General features: G+C 35.4%; 2 protein-coding genes across 3 annotated transcripts in view; one reads left to right on the top strand and one right to left on the bottom strand.

Annotated features, from left to right (window-relative positions):
• Nucleotides 1-15,052, top strand: part of LOC149081711 (uncharacterized) — a 472,262-nt gene that overhangs the window by 98,425 nt on the left and 358,785 nt on the right. The window lies entirely within an intron of this gene.
• LOC149081714 (uncharacterized) lies at nucleotides 2,226-11,336 on the bottom strand. The gene is made up of 2 exons (XM_089235598.1): nucleotides 10,637-11,336; nucleotides 2,226-2,305 (listed from the first exon to the last, which is right to left on the bottom strand). The coding sequence occupies exons 1-2, from the start codon at nucleotides 11,334-11,336 to the stop codon at nucleotides 2,226-2,228; spliced, it is 780 nt and encodes a 259-aa protein (XP_089091724.1).

Below are 15,052 nucleotides of genomic sequence, written 5' to 3'. Positions count from 1 at the left end.
TTTTAAATTTTTCTTCATACTCCATTTCTACCACATTGTCCCTTCAAGTTTCTTCCTCCCTCATATTGTTCCTTCATGTTTCTTCCTCCCTCACATTGTTCCTTCATGTTTCTTCCTCACATTGTTCCTTCATGTTTTTTCCTCCCTCACATTGGTTCTTCAAGTTCCTTTCTTTACATTTTTCTCCCTATTCCCTTCCACATTTTCCTTCAAGTTTTCTTCTCCTTCGCGTTATTCCTTCAAGCTTCGTTCTCAACATTTTTCTTCACGTTCTCTTCTCTCTCTCATCTTCAAGGTTTCTTTACACCTAATTTTTCCTTCAAATTCCCTTCTCCTTCCTACTTCCCTTCAAGAGTTCTGTTTTTCACATTCTTCCTTCAAATATCCGTTACTTCTTATTGCTCCTTAATGTTCCTCACACTCACAATGCTCTTTTTTCGCAGTCTCTGATTTTTCTTCTCAGTCCTCTCTCCAGAAAAATCAGATATAAATTTTCCTTTCAGAAAAAACGAGAATCTTGGGAAACTGCAATTTATTGCACTTTTTGAAGTTTATTGTAAAAATAAATAGAATACTATAACAAATTTTTATTAAAAAAAAAATTAGACCGAGACAAAAAAAAACTGAAGCAAGATTATGGAAATAATGCGGATGCAGGAAAAGGTAACCTTGACTATCATTGGATAGAGAAAAGACATTAGTTTGACTGGATCAAACAAACGGTATTGCTTCGATAGTTACTGAATATACATAATAATCATTGTTAAAGCCCAGATCATATGCAAATTTTTGACATTTGATTATTGCAAAATTTAGTTATCTGCATATTTTGGCCTTTTTTAGCATTAATGCATATAAATACATAAAATTAAAGAATTTTCAGAATAAGTGCATATTTTGATAATTTTTCAAATAAATATCGCTCATAATATTTTCATATAACATCGGTTTTTCGTCCACTGGTGGGATTTTGTGAATCGTAATAGAGTTCTTTGTATTTTCCAAATATCAACCGTTTTAGTGTAAGACTATTTCTAGGTATATGCGAAAAGGGTTCCATTTTTTTAGAAATAGTGTCGAAATTCTTTTGTTATTGGTATTTCGCTACTGAGCAGTTGCAACAAACTAGAAATTAAAAATGCCTAAATAAAAAATATGTAGGGGTTTTTTGCATATGCAGAAGAAACATAAGTGGGAATCATTTTTTTGTAAATGAATGTGTACACTAAGAAATAGAAAATATGCATTTTAAAAAACATATCTGCTTTTTTTTGCATGTAACTTTTTAAGGCATATTTTTTTTTCATTTTCGGTACATATTTTGTAATTTTTTAACTTTTTCAGGATTTTTTAGTGCACATTTGCGTATTTTTACAGCATATTTTGCCACTTTTTTTAGTTCATATTATCCGGACTCTAATCATTATATACAGTGGTTATATCTTCAATAATTATTATAACACAATAATATTTTTAATAATTCCACAATAGATTTCCAACTTCGTTCTGATTCCCATAATTTAAATGACACATCAAAATTGAAGCTATTATTTCAAAAACGATTCTTTCGCATTGTGTTCTTCAGAAATCATTTCATTCTCCACACTTCATCTGCCGGGCATTATATATCTATTACCGCAAAATCCAACCCATTCCCCGCCCACGAATGTCTCGGTTTTTAACAATCGCTTAACCGAGCATAATAATAAGGGAGGAAAAAAAAGAAATTTGAGCGAAAATTAGCACATCCATAGCCATGTTCGACGGCTTCAGTATTTCATCTTGTCATTCCGTCTGGAGCCACCGATAAGCGAACAAAAGATATTTTTCCTCGTCATGAGGTTACGCAAAGATAAATGAAAAACCGAAAATTAAATTGTTATTCGCCATAGAATTTCGTAAGATTTCGAAATGTCCTGAGGCGCTTCCTTGGATGTGTATATCTATGGCTTCCTAGTCTCTCTCTGTCATGTTTCTCTCTCTCTCTCTCTCTCTCTCTCTCTCTCTCTCTCACATGCTCTTTTCTTCCATCAGTTCTTTTCTGAATTTCAAGGTGAATATAAAGAAAGAAAAAAAAGAAAGAAAATTCTTTTCTTTAAATACAAAGACGAATCCTTCCTTTCTTTTTACGGTGTATAACAAACTGCAATTTCATGTGAAGATGTTTCCTCATTCCTTGGAATTACCGATTATACCACGGGTTTTTTTTTTCTTATTTTGTTCGGTTATTCTTTTGGTCTTTCATCCCTGGCAGTCATCACCATCATCCTCATCATGCCTATGGCCAGCATGATTACTTCTTCTCCTGGCAAAAGAAAAGAGAAATTTGTATACACATACTACTTGTGCGTTTGTAATAAATGGGCCGACGAAATGGAAGTTGATGTTTTACTTCCAAATTTGCAGTTGTACATCAAATGGAACATATTTTTACTTTTTTTTTTTTTCTTCTGAAATGTTCGTGGTTCCTTTTGTGCAACTCTCGCGCACACAATTGTGGTTAATACTGCGAACATGAGGTTATTTTTATTTTACTTTTTTTTGTATCTCTCTGCATTCTTTTGTTTGCAACATCCCCGCTTTCTAAAAAATATATATAACATATACGTGGTCGAAGGTCATGGAGCTATTACTATGGTGGGCAGTGGGATGTTTTTGTGATGGACACTCTTCTTTGTTCTCTATATTTTTAAAAACAGCGTGGATCGCGATGGAATTGCTAAAACTTGAAATGAAAGCGTCTGGCAGTGGTGTGTAAGGGGTTGCTGACCCCTTTCTCATTATCTTCGAAATTCTAAGAAATTATTTCCCATACTCCAAGTCCGTCTTGGAGCGAAATGCTTATAATTTTAGGAACCTAAAATATGTTTTGTAGCCTCTTATGATAAATCAAGCTCTGCTGAGGTTGTCACCGTCGAGGTTGTCTATTTCGGACAATTGGGAAGTTTCTTTAGAAATGCAAATATCTCATATTGGACTTCTGCAATTGTGAAGTGGAGGATGAGAAAATGGCTAAAATATTGGCAATTTTCTTCTATTATTGTCACCACAAAACTATACACTCGGCTCTACCTAGTTTGTTATGGAAGTAATATCCTCTAGACGTAGTTGCTGCAGCAACTCCATGAACTCTACTCAGCTGTTAATGAAGCAATGCTCTCAACTACGTTCCCACATTGTCAAAGCAAACCTTCAGCTATATTTAGTTATGGTTTAAAGCAGAGGTTTCCAATGTTTTGATATTGCGTTGGTGGTTACGAGACTGAGATTAACGCAAACCAAACAAACATGAATATTTCTGCAACATCGATATTTTTATTGCAACGTCAATCGAAAAATTTCTGGCGACTTTGGTACCACGGAATCTCAAAAGAAAAGACCAAAAATTTCATGGAGCATCAGTTGGAGTTGGAAACCTTTATTTTAAAAGCAATATCTACTCCATGCAAGCACTGGCCAGTTGTTGCCAAAGCAATATCTCAGAATAAGCTCTATTTACTTGTTGCCAATTCAAAATCCTACCATAAGCTCTATCCAGTTGTTCCCAAAGCAAAATTCTACCATTTAGTCTATTCATTTGCAGTTCAAAGCAATATCCAGTCTTAACATTAGGTTTCTATTCTCAGTTGCCAAAACAAAATACTACCATAATCTCTATTAGTTTGTTAAATGCAATACCCTATTTTAAGCTTTGTTCAGGTGTTGCCAAAGAAATATCTTAAGATAAGCTCTATTCGTGGTTGTGTTTCGAAGCGATACAAACCATAGGCTCTATTCGGTTGTTGCCAAAGCAAAATCCTATTATAAGTGTTATTTATTTGTACTTTAAAGTAATATCCTATCTTAAGCCTTGTTCAGTTGTTGCCAAAGCAATATCTTAAAATAAGCTCTATTCGGTTGTTTCGAAGCTATTCCAACAATAGGCTCTATTCGGGTGTTGCCAAAGCAAAATCCTATTATAAGTGTTATTCATTTGTACTTTAAAGTAATATCTTATCTTGATCGCCTGTTGCCAAAGCAAAACTCAAAGTAAGCTCTATTCGGTTGTTCCAAAGCGATTCCTTCCATAAGCTCCGCCAAAACAAAATCCTACCATAAGTTCCATTCAGCTGTTGCCAAAGCACAATCCTATCATGCTCTCTATTCATTTGTAGTTTAAAACAATATCCGACTTGAGATTTGTTCAGTTGTTGCAGAAGCAATATCTTACCATGAGATCCATTTAGATTTCTGTCTATTACTCATTTGGTGTGTTAGAATGATTTACCATAAAACTACCGCAAGGGACTTTTTCCCAAAATGGTCAAATTTTCAGGTCCGAAATTTTCCCCTAGGAAATTAGGTGACCTATTTTTTGAGAAGTGGAGGTAGTTATATAAATCTTCGATAGGTTTTTACTGTATGGAATGATTGTTATTCAACAATAACGTATAATGTTGCCTAATCAGTGTTTACTTATTCTGAAGGAATGTTAAAACCTGATTTTTCTATAACATTGACTGAGGTCGTACGTTTATAGGAAAAAAATAATAATAATAAGGTAAAAAAATACTTTCATCTCATATATTAAACAGCTATTTCAAAATTCTACATAATCAATAGACTCAGTAGGTGATTTTAATATTTCAAACAGGTGGATATAATGATTCAATAACTCAACGAGCTCCGCATAATATTTGCATATTTTGTACCGCAAGCTCAATCATATAAAGAACCTGAAATCATAAAATGAATATATATATTTTGAATGCAGTTTTGATCTAATTCTATAATTAAAGCATTTTTGAGTGCGCGGGTGGATGTTGAAGCTTCAAGTAAACCTGTTTAGGGCTGTTATTGACGATGCAATCACCATTAGACAATGTAGTTATAGCCACGATTCATATGCAAATACGTGATTACATTATAGTTGGAATACATAGCAATTTCCTCAAAAAAAGAAATCACGCGCCTATATTTCAACGTTTTATTAATAACTTCTAATTAGCATTCACGTGTGATATAAGGTATTATATAATATAGTTGGGTATTATGGGAGGGGGGGACTTGAATAAGTGATGAATGTAATTAATAATGAATTAAACATTTATAAAAATTTGAGAGTTTTTTGTTCATTTTTTCCCTTTTCCTACCTATGGAATAATGGCCACTATGTTGATTCTTCTTGGCATTAAATTACGCTGTTTTGTAGGTGGAGTTTTCATTTCTCATTGTAAATCCTTTTTTATTCTAGATTTTTACACTTTTGTTCTATATTTGAAAGTCATTATGATTGCTATTGTTATTTAATGACCTTTTAGTTACGACATATATTTTTCGAAAAGATTGGAGAAAATCGGGTGTTACGTGATAAATAACCTATATTGAAAATCAAACTTTTTCACTTCAATTATATTTGAATTGGACTAAAGCGGGGATTCCCAAAAATTTCCCACTTTCATTTCACATTTGAGAATTTATATAGGATTTTAAATATCTCGCTGCTTTCCTGGAGATTCCGAGTAACTTTGGTTGCAGACGTGTAAAGTGCCGTGACACACTGGTTAAGAATAATTTCCCTAACTAAAATAACTTTTAATAATATAATTTTATCTCTAGTACCATTTAAGAATCACTGAGCTTGGGTAGAACATATGTTGCGACGAATATTGTAAAGCAGAGGTGCACAACCTTCGGCACGTGGGCCAAATGTGGCCACCAAGGGGTTCCACCTGGCCCGCGAAAGGTGTTCCAGCAGAAAATTATCAATACAAACAACACGATAAAAGCCTATGCTGGCTATATTGCTTTTATAAAAATATGGAAAATGGGCAAAAAATTTTTCAAATTTTTTTGCACAACAAAGACAAGATTACTTGCCAATTACAGGAAAAAAAATTGTCAAAGACAAGATTACTTGCAAATTACAGGCAAAAAATTGTCTAGGGCAATGAAATTACACACAACAAAACTGTATAAGGAAAGTACACTTGGTCAATTAAGTCTGTCTATAAGAGAAAGATCTTCAACCTATTTCCAGTCACGAGCAGTGCCTGTATCCATCATCAAAAGAAGAGCACCCTTACGGCAAGTTTGACATATGAATGCATGGAACCAGGATTATTTTATTTCCTTGAATATAATTTGTACAAAATTATTATCGGGAGGTTAAGTACACGCGAGCACAAAATTAGACACGGGCATAAAGCACCATGGGTGCTTCAGGAAGCACCGTGGTGCTCGCGAGCAAAAGTTGAAGGTGCCTGGTCTAAGGCATGCAAGGTTGCCATTTACAAGCAAAAACAAAAAAAAAATTGTGTATGGCAGGTAAGGACAATTACAGTCAAAAAATTGTCTGAAGTGAGAAAATATGCCGTTACAAAAATTTGTCAAGGTCGTTAATTTGTAAGTCATGAAAACAATCTCCATTTTTTTCATTTAAAAAATTCAAGTAAGAATCGTTAAGAACAAAGGAAAGAACGGGACACATTTTCTGAAAGTTTGGAACGACCAATATTACGGGAATGTCCCGTAAAATAAGGGTCAAATGGTCACACTATATATCCAAGTTTCTGGCCCGTAAGCTTCAAAATTAAAGCATACCTGCCCCGCGTACTGAAAAGATTGTGCATCTCTGCTTTAAAGTGTATAACAGAATACGCACATTTATTCTAAATTGTAGTATATAGATTTTTCAAAGATTTCAATAATGATAATATTTTTAATTATTTATAGTTAGGTTAAATTAATTTTTTTCTTATTGCCTTAAAAAAATTCTAGAAATTTTAAAGTTGAATTCCCAATTTATAGCAACTTGAAAAAAGTGCTAACCGCGTATTATTGTCAATCAAAAATAAATTATAGATAGGAATTATTTTTACATGCAATAGAGTAATTTAAGTTATAGTACGAGTAATTATAATGAAGCAGTTTAAAAAATATTCATTAAATCTCAAACATATTTAAATAAATGAGAGTAAATTTGAAACTTCTAAAACAAGATCAGTATTTAAGTTATGTTACATCTAATCGTGAAACATAATTCACTGAAGGATTTAATTTATTATATTTTTATGGTTACTAAGGTAATGTTGTGCCGAATTTTTGAGAGTTTTAGGGAGATTCCAGTGTTTTTAGATACTTTTCTGTCATGAAATAAATGATTGGAAAAAATAAATTTAAAAATAAATTTAAAAAATTTAAAAATAAATTTAAAAAATTTAAAAACGTGAAAAATAGTTTTTCTTTAATCTTTAAAAAAAATTTGAAAACAAATGAATAGTAATTTAGTAACTTTGAAAAATTTAAGAAAGAATCAAAAAATATTCAACAATTAATTGAAAAAATTTAAGAAACGAATTTATTTTCGAATAAATGCAAAAAAAGTAATTTAAATACTGTACACATACCGTGCTATCGAATAAATAATTAAATATTTTCAAATACAGTTTAAATAATTTTATTTTTTAAATTAGATGAATAATCATCATGTGAAATTTCTGAAGCAAAATTATTGCGATGATATTGAAATAGCGTTATATATATAAACATTACCTATTTATTAATTAAATACTTTTCGGATGCCATTAAGTCTCGAGTTTTTTAAATACTTTTATTTTCCACGAACAATTTAAAAAAATTCATAATTAAATTATTTCTTATTTCAGATGAGTAATTATCATGGAAAATATCGTGAAGAAAAATTGTGATAATACTGAGATACGGTTTGCCGTCTTTAAATGTTTCAATATTATGGAGTTACTAGTAGCTCCATCTTTCGTTTGCTTTCTTAAACATCAACATTTTTGATTTTGTTTTCATAAAATTTGAGAATTTAATAAACTTGGAAAAATATAAAATGGTGTTTTCACGAACATTCAATAAAGATAAATAAAGTCTTTGATTAAGATATTAATTATTCTTTAAAGTAAAATTATTCATAGTATATAACCATTTATATTTTATATGACATTATTAAGGTACCGATGATATTTTGCGGCACTTCCGGCGACGAGGTGGAGGTTACACACTGCCATGAGAAAAAATCTCGGAGAAGGGAATCGAATGTAGTAAAATTTCTCTTTTGCGGACACTAAGCGGGACAAAAACATTCGCCCGTATAAGAGGGGTGACCTCTTATCAGGAGTTTGAAATGCATGCCTTTAGTATACAATGGGAAATTATTATTTGGCCGTAAATGAGTGGTTTCGCTGGCGGAGAACCCACTTTTAAGTGTCTATCCCGGTGAACTTTGAAAAAGAAATTTTATAAAAGTAATTGTTCATATCGACGAGCACTGTGAACGGAGGCTTTGTTTCTTCATTTCCTGTCACAGTGGACGCGCTGCGTATATATGGTATATATATTTCACACATTGTGTATTTAGACCAGAGATTCCCAACGTGGGCGTTAACGCTCCCTTGGGGGCGATAGAATGTTCGAGGGGGCGGTAGAAGCTACGCGTACAATATAGGATCCTATGGGTTAGATTGCCTTGGGGGCGATGGGAGAAAAAAAATTTCTGAAGAAGGGGGCGATGGGACGAAAAAGGTTGAAAACTATGATTAGGCTATTCTCAAATATCTCCCACTTCAACATGCCAACTTCTTCTTGTTCTTACTTGGGCCACAAGTCTTTTCCACACTTCTTTTGAAATACCAGGCTGCGGTGTCCGGCCGTTATGTGCCACTGGGCGCACGTGTGCAATTTTTCTCCTTTGTCATTGGGCTCATCTATCCGTTTTAGTCGTTGCATTCGAGTTGATAGCTGTCTTCATGGGGAGAACGACGCGAGTGATTCGATACTTGTGAGCAAGGGGAGCCACCACTATAAATATTTGCTAACTTTTCCGACACAACTCTGCCTCTTTTGAGGTAACGGAAATTAGGTACTTTGCATCAGTCCGGGGTTGTGAGTGGTTCTATCTATCTATCATATCGGCGACAAATCTCGAAATACAGGCGTCCTTCGCTTTACGCGATTGATTGGGTCAGCAAAATAGTCGCGCGAGATAAAATCTCGTAAAATGAGTTAAATTTAATTAACATGGGAAAGATAGGGAGGTTGGTTTTCTTCAGGACTAAAAAATTTAACCCAACAGCAAAACTTTCTTTTAATGAATTGATTATTCAAACTTATATGAAATAGATCCCGCGAATTCAGGCAATATGAATGAATTAGATTAATACTTTTTCTATCTTCACTACTTCTAATTGATTATAGTGATTGTGGATGATTTCTTTCCTGAAGTATAAGCCTGGTATGATTTATAGGCTGATAACTTTTTAATGAAACAGTCGAGATCTGGTTGGCAAGCAGCATTTTCTCTGTCTCCTTATAAAAACTTTAGCAGCAAAAAGCGAGAGAATTCCGTGTATTTCTCGAAAATATGAAAATTTTAGTTTCAATGGAACCGGTTTTTTTCAATTAAATTTCTCGTGGCATTATCAATGTGTTACCAAACGTTGCTCATCAGTGAGAACTGGTGAGTTGTATCTGAGAATTTCTCTCATATTTGTCTCAGCTGCATCATAAAATTCAACATATTTCGTCATCAAAGGATTTAAGTATGTTATATATTATATATATATATATATATATCAATCTTCAATTTGCAACCCACTTCTAGGATTAAAGTTACTCCAAGCCGAATTTTGCGGGTTGGAATTCCTGAAATTAACTTTTAAAAATCGTGTAATAGTGAAATTGTGTAAAGTGGTGTGACTTGGGTACAGATGCTGGGCATTTTTTGTGTTATCTCCCTTATGAATTAACATTTTTTACTAAAAGTTTCACCACTAGAGAAAGAAGTTTTTTTCTATGTTTTGCAAGGATATGTTGGCAACTTATTTTTGTGGAGAAAAATGAATGCAGTCATATTCAAGTAATCACACCTGACGGGGTGACTGGAGAAACTGGGGAAACCGCGAGACACCCAGGCTCTGTCGCAAGAAGCAACGCAAGCACTTTGCCCCCCCCCGAGGGGGGGGGGGAACAGGGCATCTCCGGTAAAACCAAAATTTATTGATTCGTCAAAGATTACATATAGTGAAAGGAAATCAAAAATTATGTAAATCGAAGAATCAAATTAATCAAGTTAAAGTAAAGTGCAACGGGCACGGATAATGAATAGTCATGGAAAGTTGTATAAAAATCGTATCGCAAAAGGCGCAATCAGAAATTTGAGTGATCAAGGATTGAATCAAATGACAAGAAGGGCAGAGCATCTCATTGCACTCCGGCAGTTCAATACAGTCAGTCTAATTTCTCCGAGACGTCATTAATTAGGTTTGGGATTCATCCTGCTCCTCGCTCGCAAACAGTGCCACCAGCGCACTGTCAGGGAGAAGACGCGGCGATCTCCTTACCGGCGCTGGTACCGGAGTTGCAGGAGCTGGAGGAGACGGATCCCTTATCTTCTCGGGATGTTCCTCAAGGAATTTCACCATTTTTCTTATCTTTTCCTTTGATTATTCTCGACGTAGTATGCCAAGCATCCATGGTCTGTGTAAATGGGCAGCCGGCGAACAGAAGTGAAAGGGCATCGTTTCTGGACAGCATGTGGCGTAGTGCAGGGGCGTGCCAGGCTCAAGGCAAGAGCATTTATCGCTGGCAATCACTTTAAAGCGATGTAAGGTTGCTGGGAAAGGCCCATGACCGGTGACAAATAAGATGAGCTCTCGTGACCAGCCCCTGCTCCTAGTATCTACTTTCTTTATAACTTCGTGAGTTGATCTTCCTGACGCCTCTGGCATATCCCAATGCAATTGCCAATTTGATATCATGTCCCTCCAGAGGAGTGATTTTGCGTGAGAAGCTGGGTATAAGAGTTCGTCGTAAAAGACTCCGGTATTGGTCGCTTCTTTGGCCGCCGCATCCGCAAGCTCGTTTCCCCACTGGCCGTTGTGGGCTTTTACCCAGGAGATGCGTATTGATGGGTGAGATACAAGTATACTCCTTATCTTTCTCGCCATTGCGTTTTCAGAGAGCGGGTTTAGAATGGCCTGGAGACTTGAACGGCTATCCGATCTTATTACAGTCTGCCTCCTGTTTGTAGCTGCATCCAGAGCTGCTGTAAATATAGCGAGCATCTCAGCTTGATATACTGAATTATTTTCTTTTAGTTTAGCAGCCCATTTACGCACGATCTCCGTTCCCACGGTTTTTATACAGGCAGCTCCTGTACCTGATTCCAGTTTAGAGCCATCCGTGTAATATACGACGGATTTCTCCTCAGGTGTATCATCCTCCGAAGATTCTAGGAATACTTGATTGGCCTGCAGAGATTCTGCAGGATGCGAGGTCCAGTTTTTTGCTCGAAGGCGTCCGGGACTAATGTTTCCTCTAACAATGGACATGGCTTGTGAAGCTTTAGAAGACGTGTGACTCGTGCCAGGAATTCTATCTTGAGAGATAATGGCGGGAGCCCCAAGATCACCTGAAGAGCATTCGTAGGTGTAGTTCTATACGCACCAGAGATATATAGAAGGAAGGGTCTTTGTATAGAATCGAGCCGTCTGAACATCTGGACCTTGGGAGAATGCCATATTGAAGCTCCATAAGCTATCATAGGCTCAACCACTGTCAAGAAGAGGGATCTCCTCAGAGCCCGTGTCAGTCCCCACTGTGGTCCAGCCATCAGGCGCATCTTCTGAAGAACACGTGACGCCTTTCTCTTCTGTTCTTTGATGTGATCGTCCCAGCTAAGTTGCTTATCGATAAAAACGCCTAAATAACATAGCACGTCCGTTTTCTTGATGGTTTTCCCTTGGAACCAGATGGTGGGAGGTCTTTTCTTTGATATCCACAAGAATTTTGTCTTAGCGATAGAGAGAGTGAGCTTATGCATGTGCAGCCAATTTGACACTGTTCTAAGGGCTTCTTCTGCTAGATCACCTGATCCCTTGACAGTAGGGGCAGATGCAATTACCAAAAGATCATCAGCATAAGCCTGAACTTTGACGTTTGAGGGCCAATTAATTTTCAACAACTCATCCAGAACAAGATTCCATAACAAGGGGCCGGAACATGAGCCCTGAGGTGCACCCTTTTGAAGCTCTTTCACAGCTTTTCCCGCATCCGTGACCAACACCGCTCCTGACGGGGTGACTTGGGTACACTACTCTATTACCTTGATATTTCTCCTATCGAAGCGTATATTTCCATCTCACACACTGGATATAATATTCCCCACTTCCCTAATATTGGACCTAAAATAAAATCCCCGACTCTGATGTTCGGTCTATACTCTGTCCTTCCTCAAACTGTTCTATAGTAAGAGTTAGACAACATTTTTATCTTTCATCTCTTGTGGTGCAGGAGCATCGATTTCAGAATCCTCTGGGTCTTTCTTCACTTTTCTGTCACTTACGTGGTTTAGTTATTTATATTTTTGGTTTTACTATGATTAGTATTTCTGGTTGAAGCTTTCTCAGAATTTCAGACTATCCATGTCATCAATGGTAATTCCTTTTCCTGGAGAAAGCAATAGAAAATACTGTCCCCAAGCAGTGACGGATTAAATCGGGTGGGGCTCCAGGCGCAAAAGAAAATATTGGGCCCCTTAAATTAGAAGAAAGTGTGAAGTTTGGGTTTTTCAGGGCCCTTTAGAAGGCGGGCCCCGGGAACGCCTTTGAGCCCGCCGTTAAATACGTCTCTGTCTCCAAGTCAACCCGCAATTCTTATACATTTCACTTATCATACAACCATTAATTTACAAATTGATTTAATTAGATAATTTGGCAGCCACATCTGAAACAATAAGTATACCTACCTAAGTAAACTTCTATTAAAGACTGCTGTTAAACCATGCCGGAGGAATTTCTAACGAATTGGTACGTTTTGGAATGTGTGTGTGTTTGTGTTGTGAACCTATGTGTAGTTTGTTTCTATGTAATACTTGTTATGTGTAGTGCTGCCATCTGCCATCATTTTTTTTAACGAAGAGTGAAGTGTAATGATTGAATAATTGTATCGTTGTAGGCCTGTTGCTCTCTGTGGCGAGACTTTTTAACGTGGAGATCGGCTCGCATTTGCGGATCAAAGACTGCAATAAGTCACCACCAAACAAAGTTTTGCAATATTTTCGTGAAACCTTAAAACACAGGTTATAATAAATAGGTAGGAAAGAAAAAAAAAGATAATTTAATTTATGAGGTGTTGAGGCTCAATTTTGAATCATGGAGGCTCACTCTTGTGGCTGGATCTAGAATCATCTCACTATTTCATTCACAGTGGTTATGGTGTTATCTAAATTAAAAAATTAGGGCCAGTCACTCCACTAGTCACCCCACTTTACGGTATACTATTAGATGTACCATATAATATTTTTAAAACATAAAACAACTTCTACCCAATCTGTACGACGCAAATAACATAACAGATTTTATCATGTTAAATCTGATAATCTTAGAACATCATGGATCCCCGAGCCATTTTTTGGAGGCCCTACCTACTACTGCTACACCACACATGCACCCCCCCCCCCCGCGGAACCCCCCAACGAATCGGTACATGCGGGAATGTGCGTGTACATGTAGTGCAACCTGACGTAAAGTTTGTTTCTGTGTAATGCTTGTTATGTGTAGTACTGTCATCTGCCCCCAGTTTTTCTAACAATGAGTGAAGTGTTATGGTTTAATGATTTACCGTTGTATGACTGTTGCTCTCTGTGGCGAGACTTTTTAACGGGGAGATCGGCTCGCATTTGCGCCTTGAAGTTGGGAACCACAGAAAACCAACTTCAGCCGACCACCACTGTGGGGTTCTAACCCGGATTCTCGCATCACGAGTCCGGCACTATAACCACTCGACCACCACAGCGGCTAACTGTTAATCTAACTATTCTCCTCATTATATCAATCAGTAATTCCGTAATTGAATGTTTCGGCATTTATAGGATACTACAAGAAACTTTGGGTTAAAAATCACATAGAAGGATAGAAAGATTCTTAGGATCGTGCCAATTTAGGTGTAGAATATTTTAAGATTCGGCAGGAATACCGCTGTATATTTGCAATTCTAATAACAAAAGATTAGAATTAGTTCTTGTTCTTGAAGATAACTAAGCCATAAAAATTGTATATAAAATCGTGATACGTGGAGTCCAATGAAATATGGAAAAATTTGTATTATAGATGCATAATTCTTATGCAAATAAAGCTCCAAAAGGTTTTGTGTGTGATGCAGTTTATTTTTTTAAAAAAACCCAACAATAAGTTTCTGAATCCGTTTTTGAGTGTTTCACGAAAAGCGTTAAGAATATAAATTCTACGATTTATTTTAAAATTGACGTAAAATATTAAAAACGATCAACAAGGGACCAAAATGGTTCTGTGATAGTTGAAACCCTATAAAGTAATCATTAGGGAAAATACAAAAAATAAAATAAATAAAATTTTTAAATGACCTCAAATGAAATAAATGTTAATTTGCAAAATTTTCAGCTTTCTATTAAATCAAAAAAAAAGATAAATTAATAAATTATTCCGTGACAGTTGAATGAAAATTCTCTGAAATTTCGTTGATTGAAATTCTTGGTTTTTACCCTTTTTACATATAGGTGAGATTGGCACATTTATTTTTCAAACTTTTGTTCTCAGTTAATTTTTAAGGAAAAATTTCACTAAATTTATTTTTAGAATCTGTATACCGTATGAAATGTATCATAAAAATTTTAAATTACCTTTCTTACTGTAACAATTAAATATGGTTTTTGAAAAGGCAAATAAAGCTACAAAGTACAAGAGGTCTTGTACCTTGAAGCATGCACTGTTATATCTTGAAGCAGAGTAAAATCACAAAGGCAAAAAAAATACGAATATTACTGGAAAAATAATGTAATGAGTATTTTTAACATAATTTATTTAAATAAAAAATATCAAAATAATGATACAAATATGATTATTAATATATGTACACAAAAAAGAAACAATAATGAAGGCAGGAACGTATTTATAGAGATGAAATGCGAATTATTCTACATTAGGAGAAAGGAAAATTAAATGTTTTTAAATCTTTAGTTCTGCCAGTTTCTTTGTTGATAAATGAATCCAATATCCACGATATCAACATT

The sequence above is a fragment of the Pholcus phalangioides genome, unplaced genomic scaffold (genome assembly GCF_987345545.1).
Source record: "Pholcus phalangioides strain wild (caught in Gottingen) unplaced genomic scaffold, Ppha-v1.0 ptg000009l_1, whole genome shotgun sequence".
NCBI classification, from domain to species: domain Eukaryota; kingdom Metazoa; phylum Arthropoda; class Arachnida; order Araneae; family Pholcidae; genus Pholcus; species Pholcus phalangioides.
This window is presented reverse-complemented; position numbering and strand designations above follow the sequence as displayed.

Excerpts from the sequence above, each read along its gene's own strand:
- LOC149081714 (XM_089235598.1), bottom strand. The coding sequence starts at position 11,336 with ATGTCCATTGTTAGAGGAAACATTAGTCCCGGACGCCTTCGAGCAAAA. Across the intron at positions 2,306-10,636 it reads GCTCATCTTATTTGTCACCG|GAGAAGAAGTAATCATGCTG; the intron begins GTCATGGGCCTT and ends TTCTTTTGCCAG.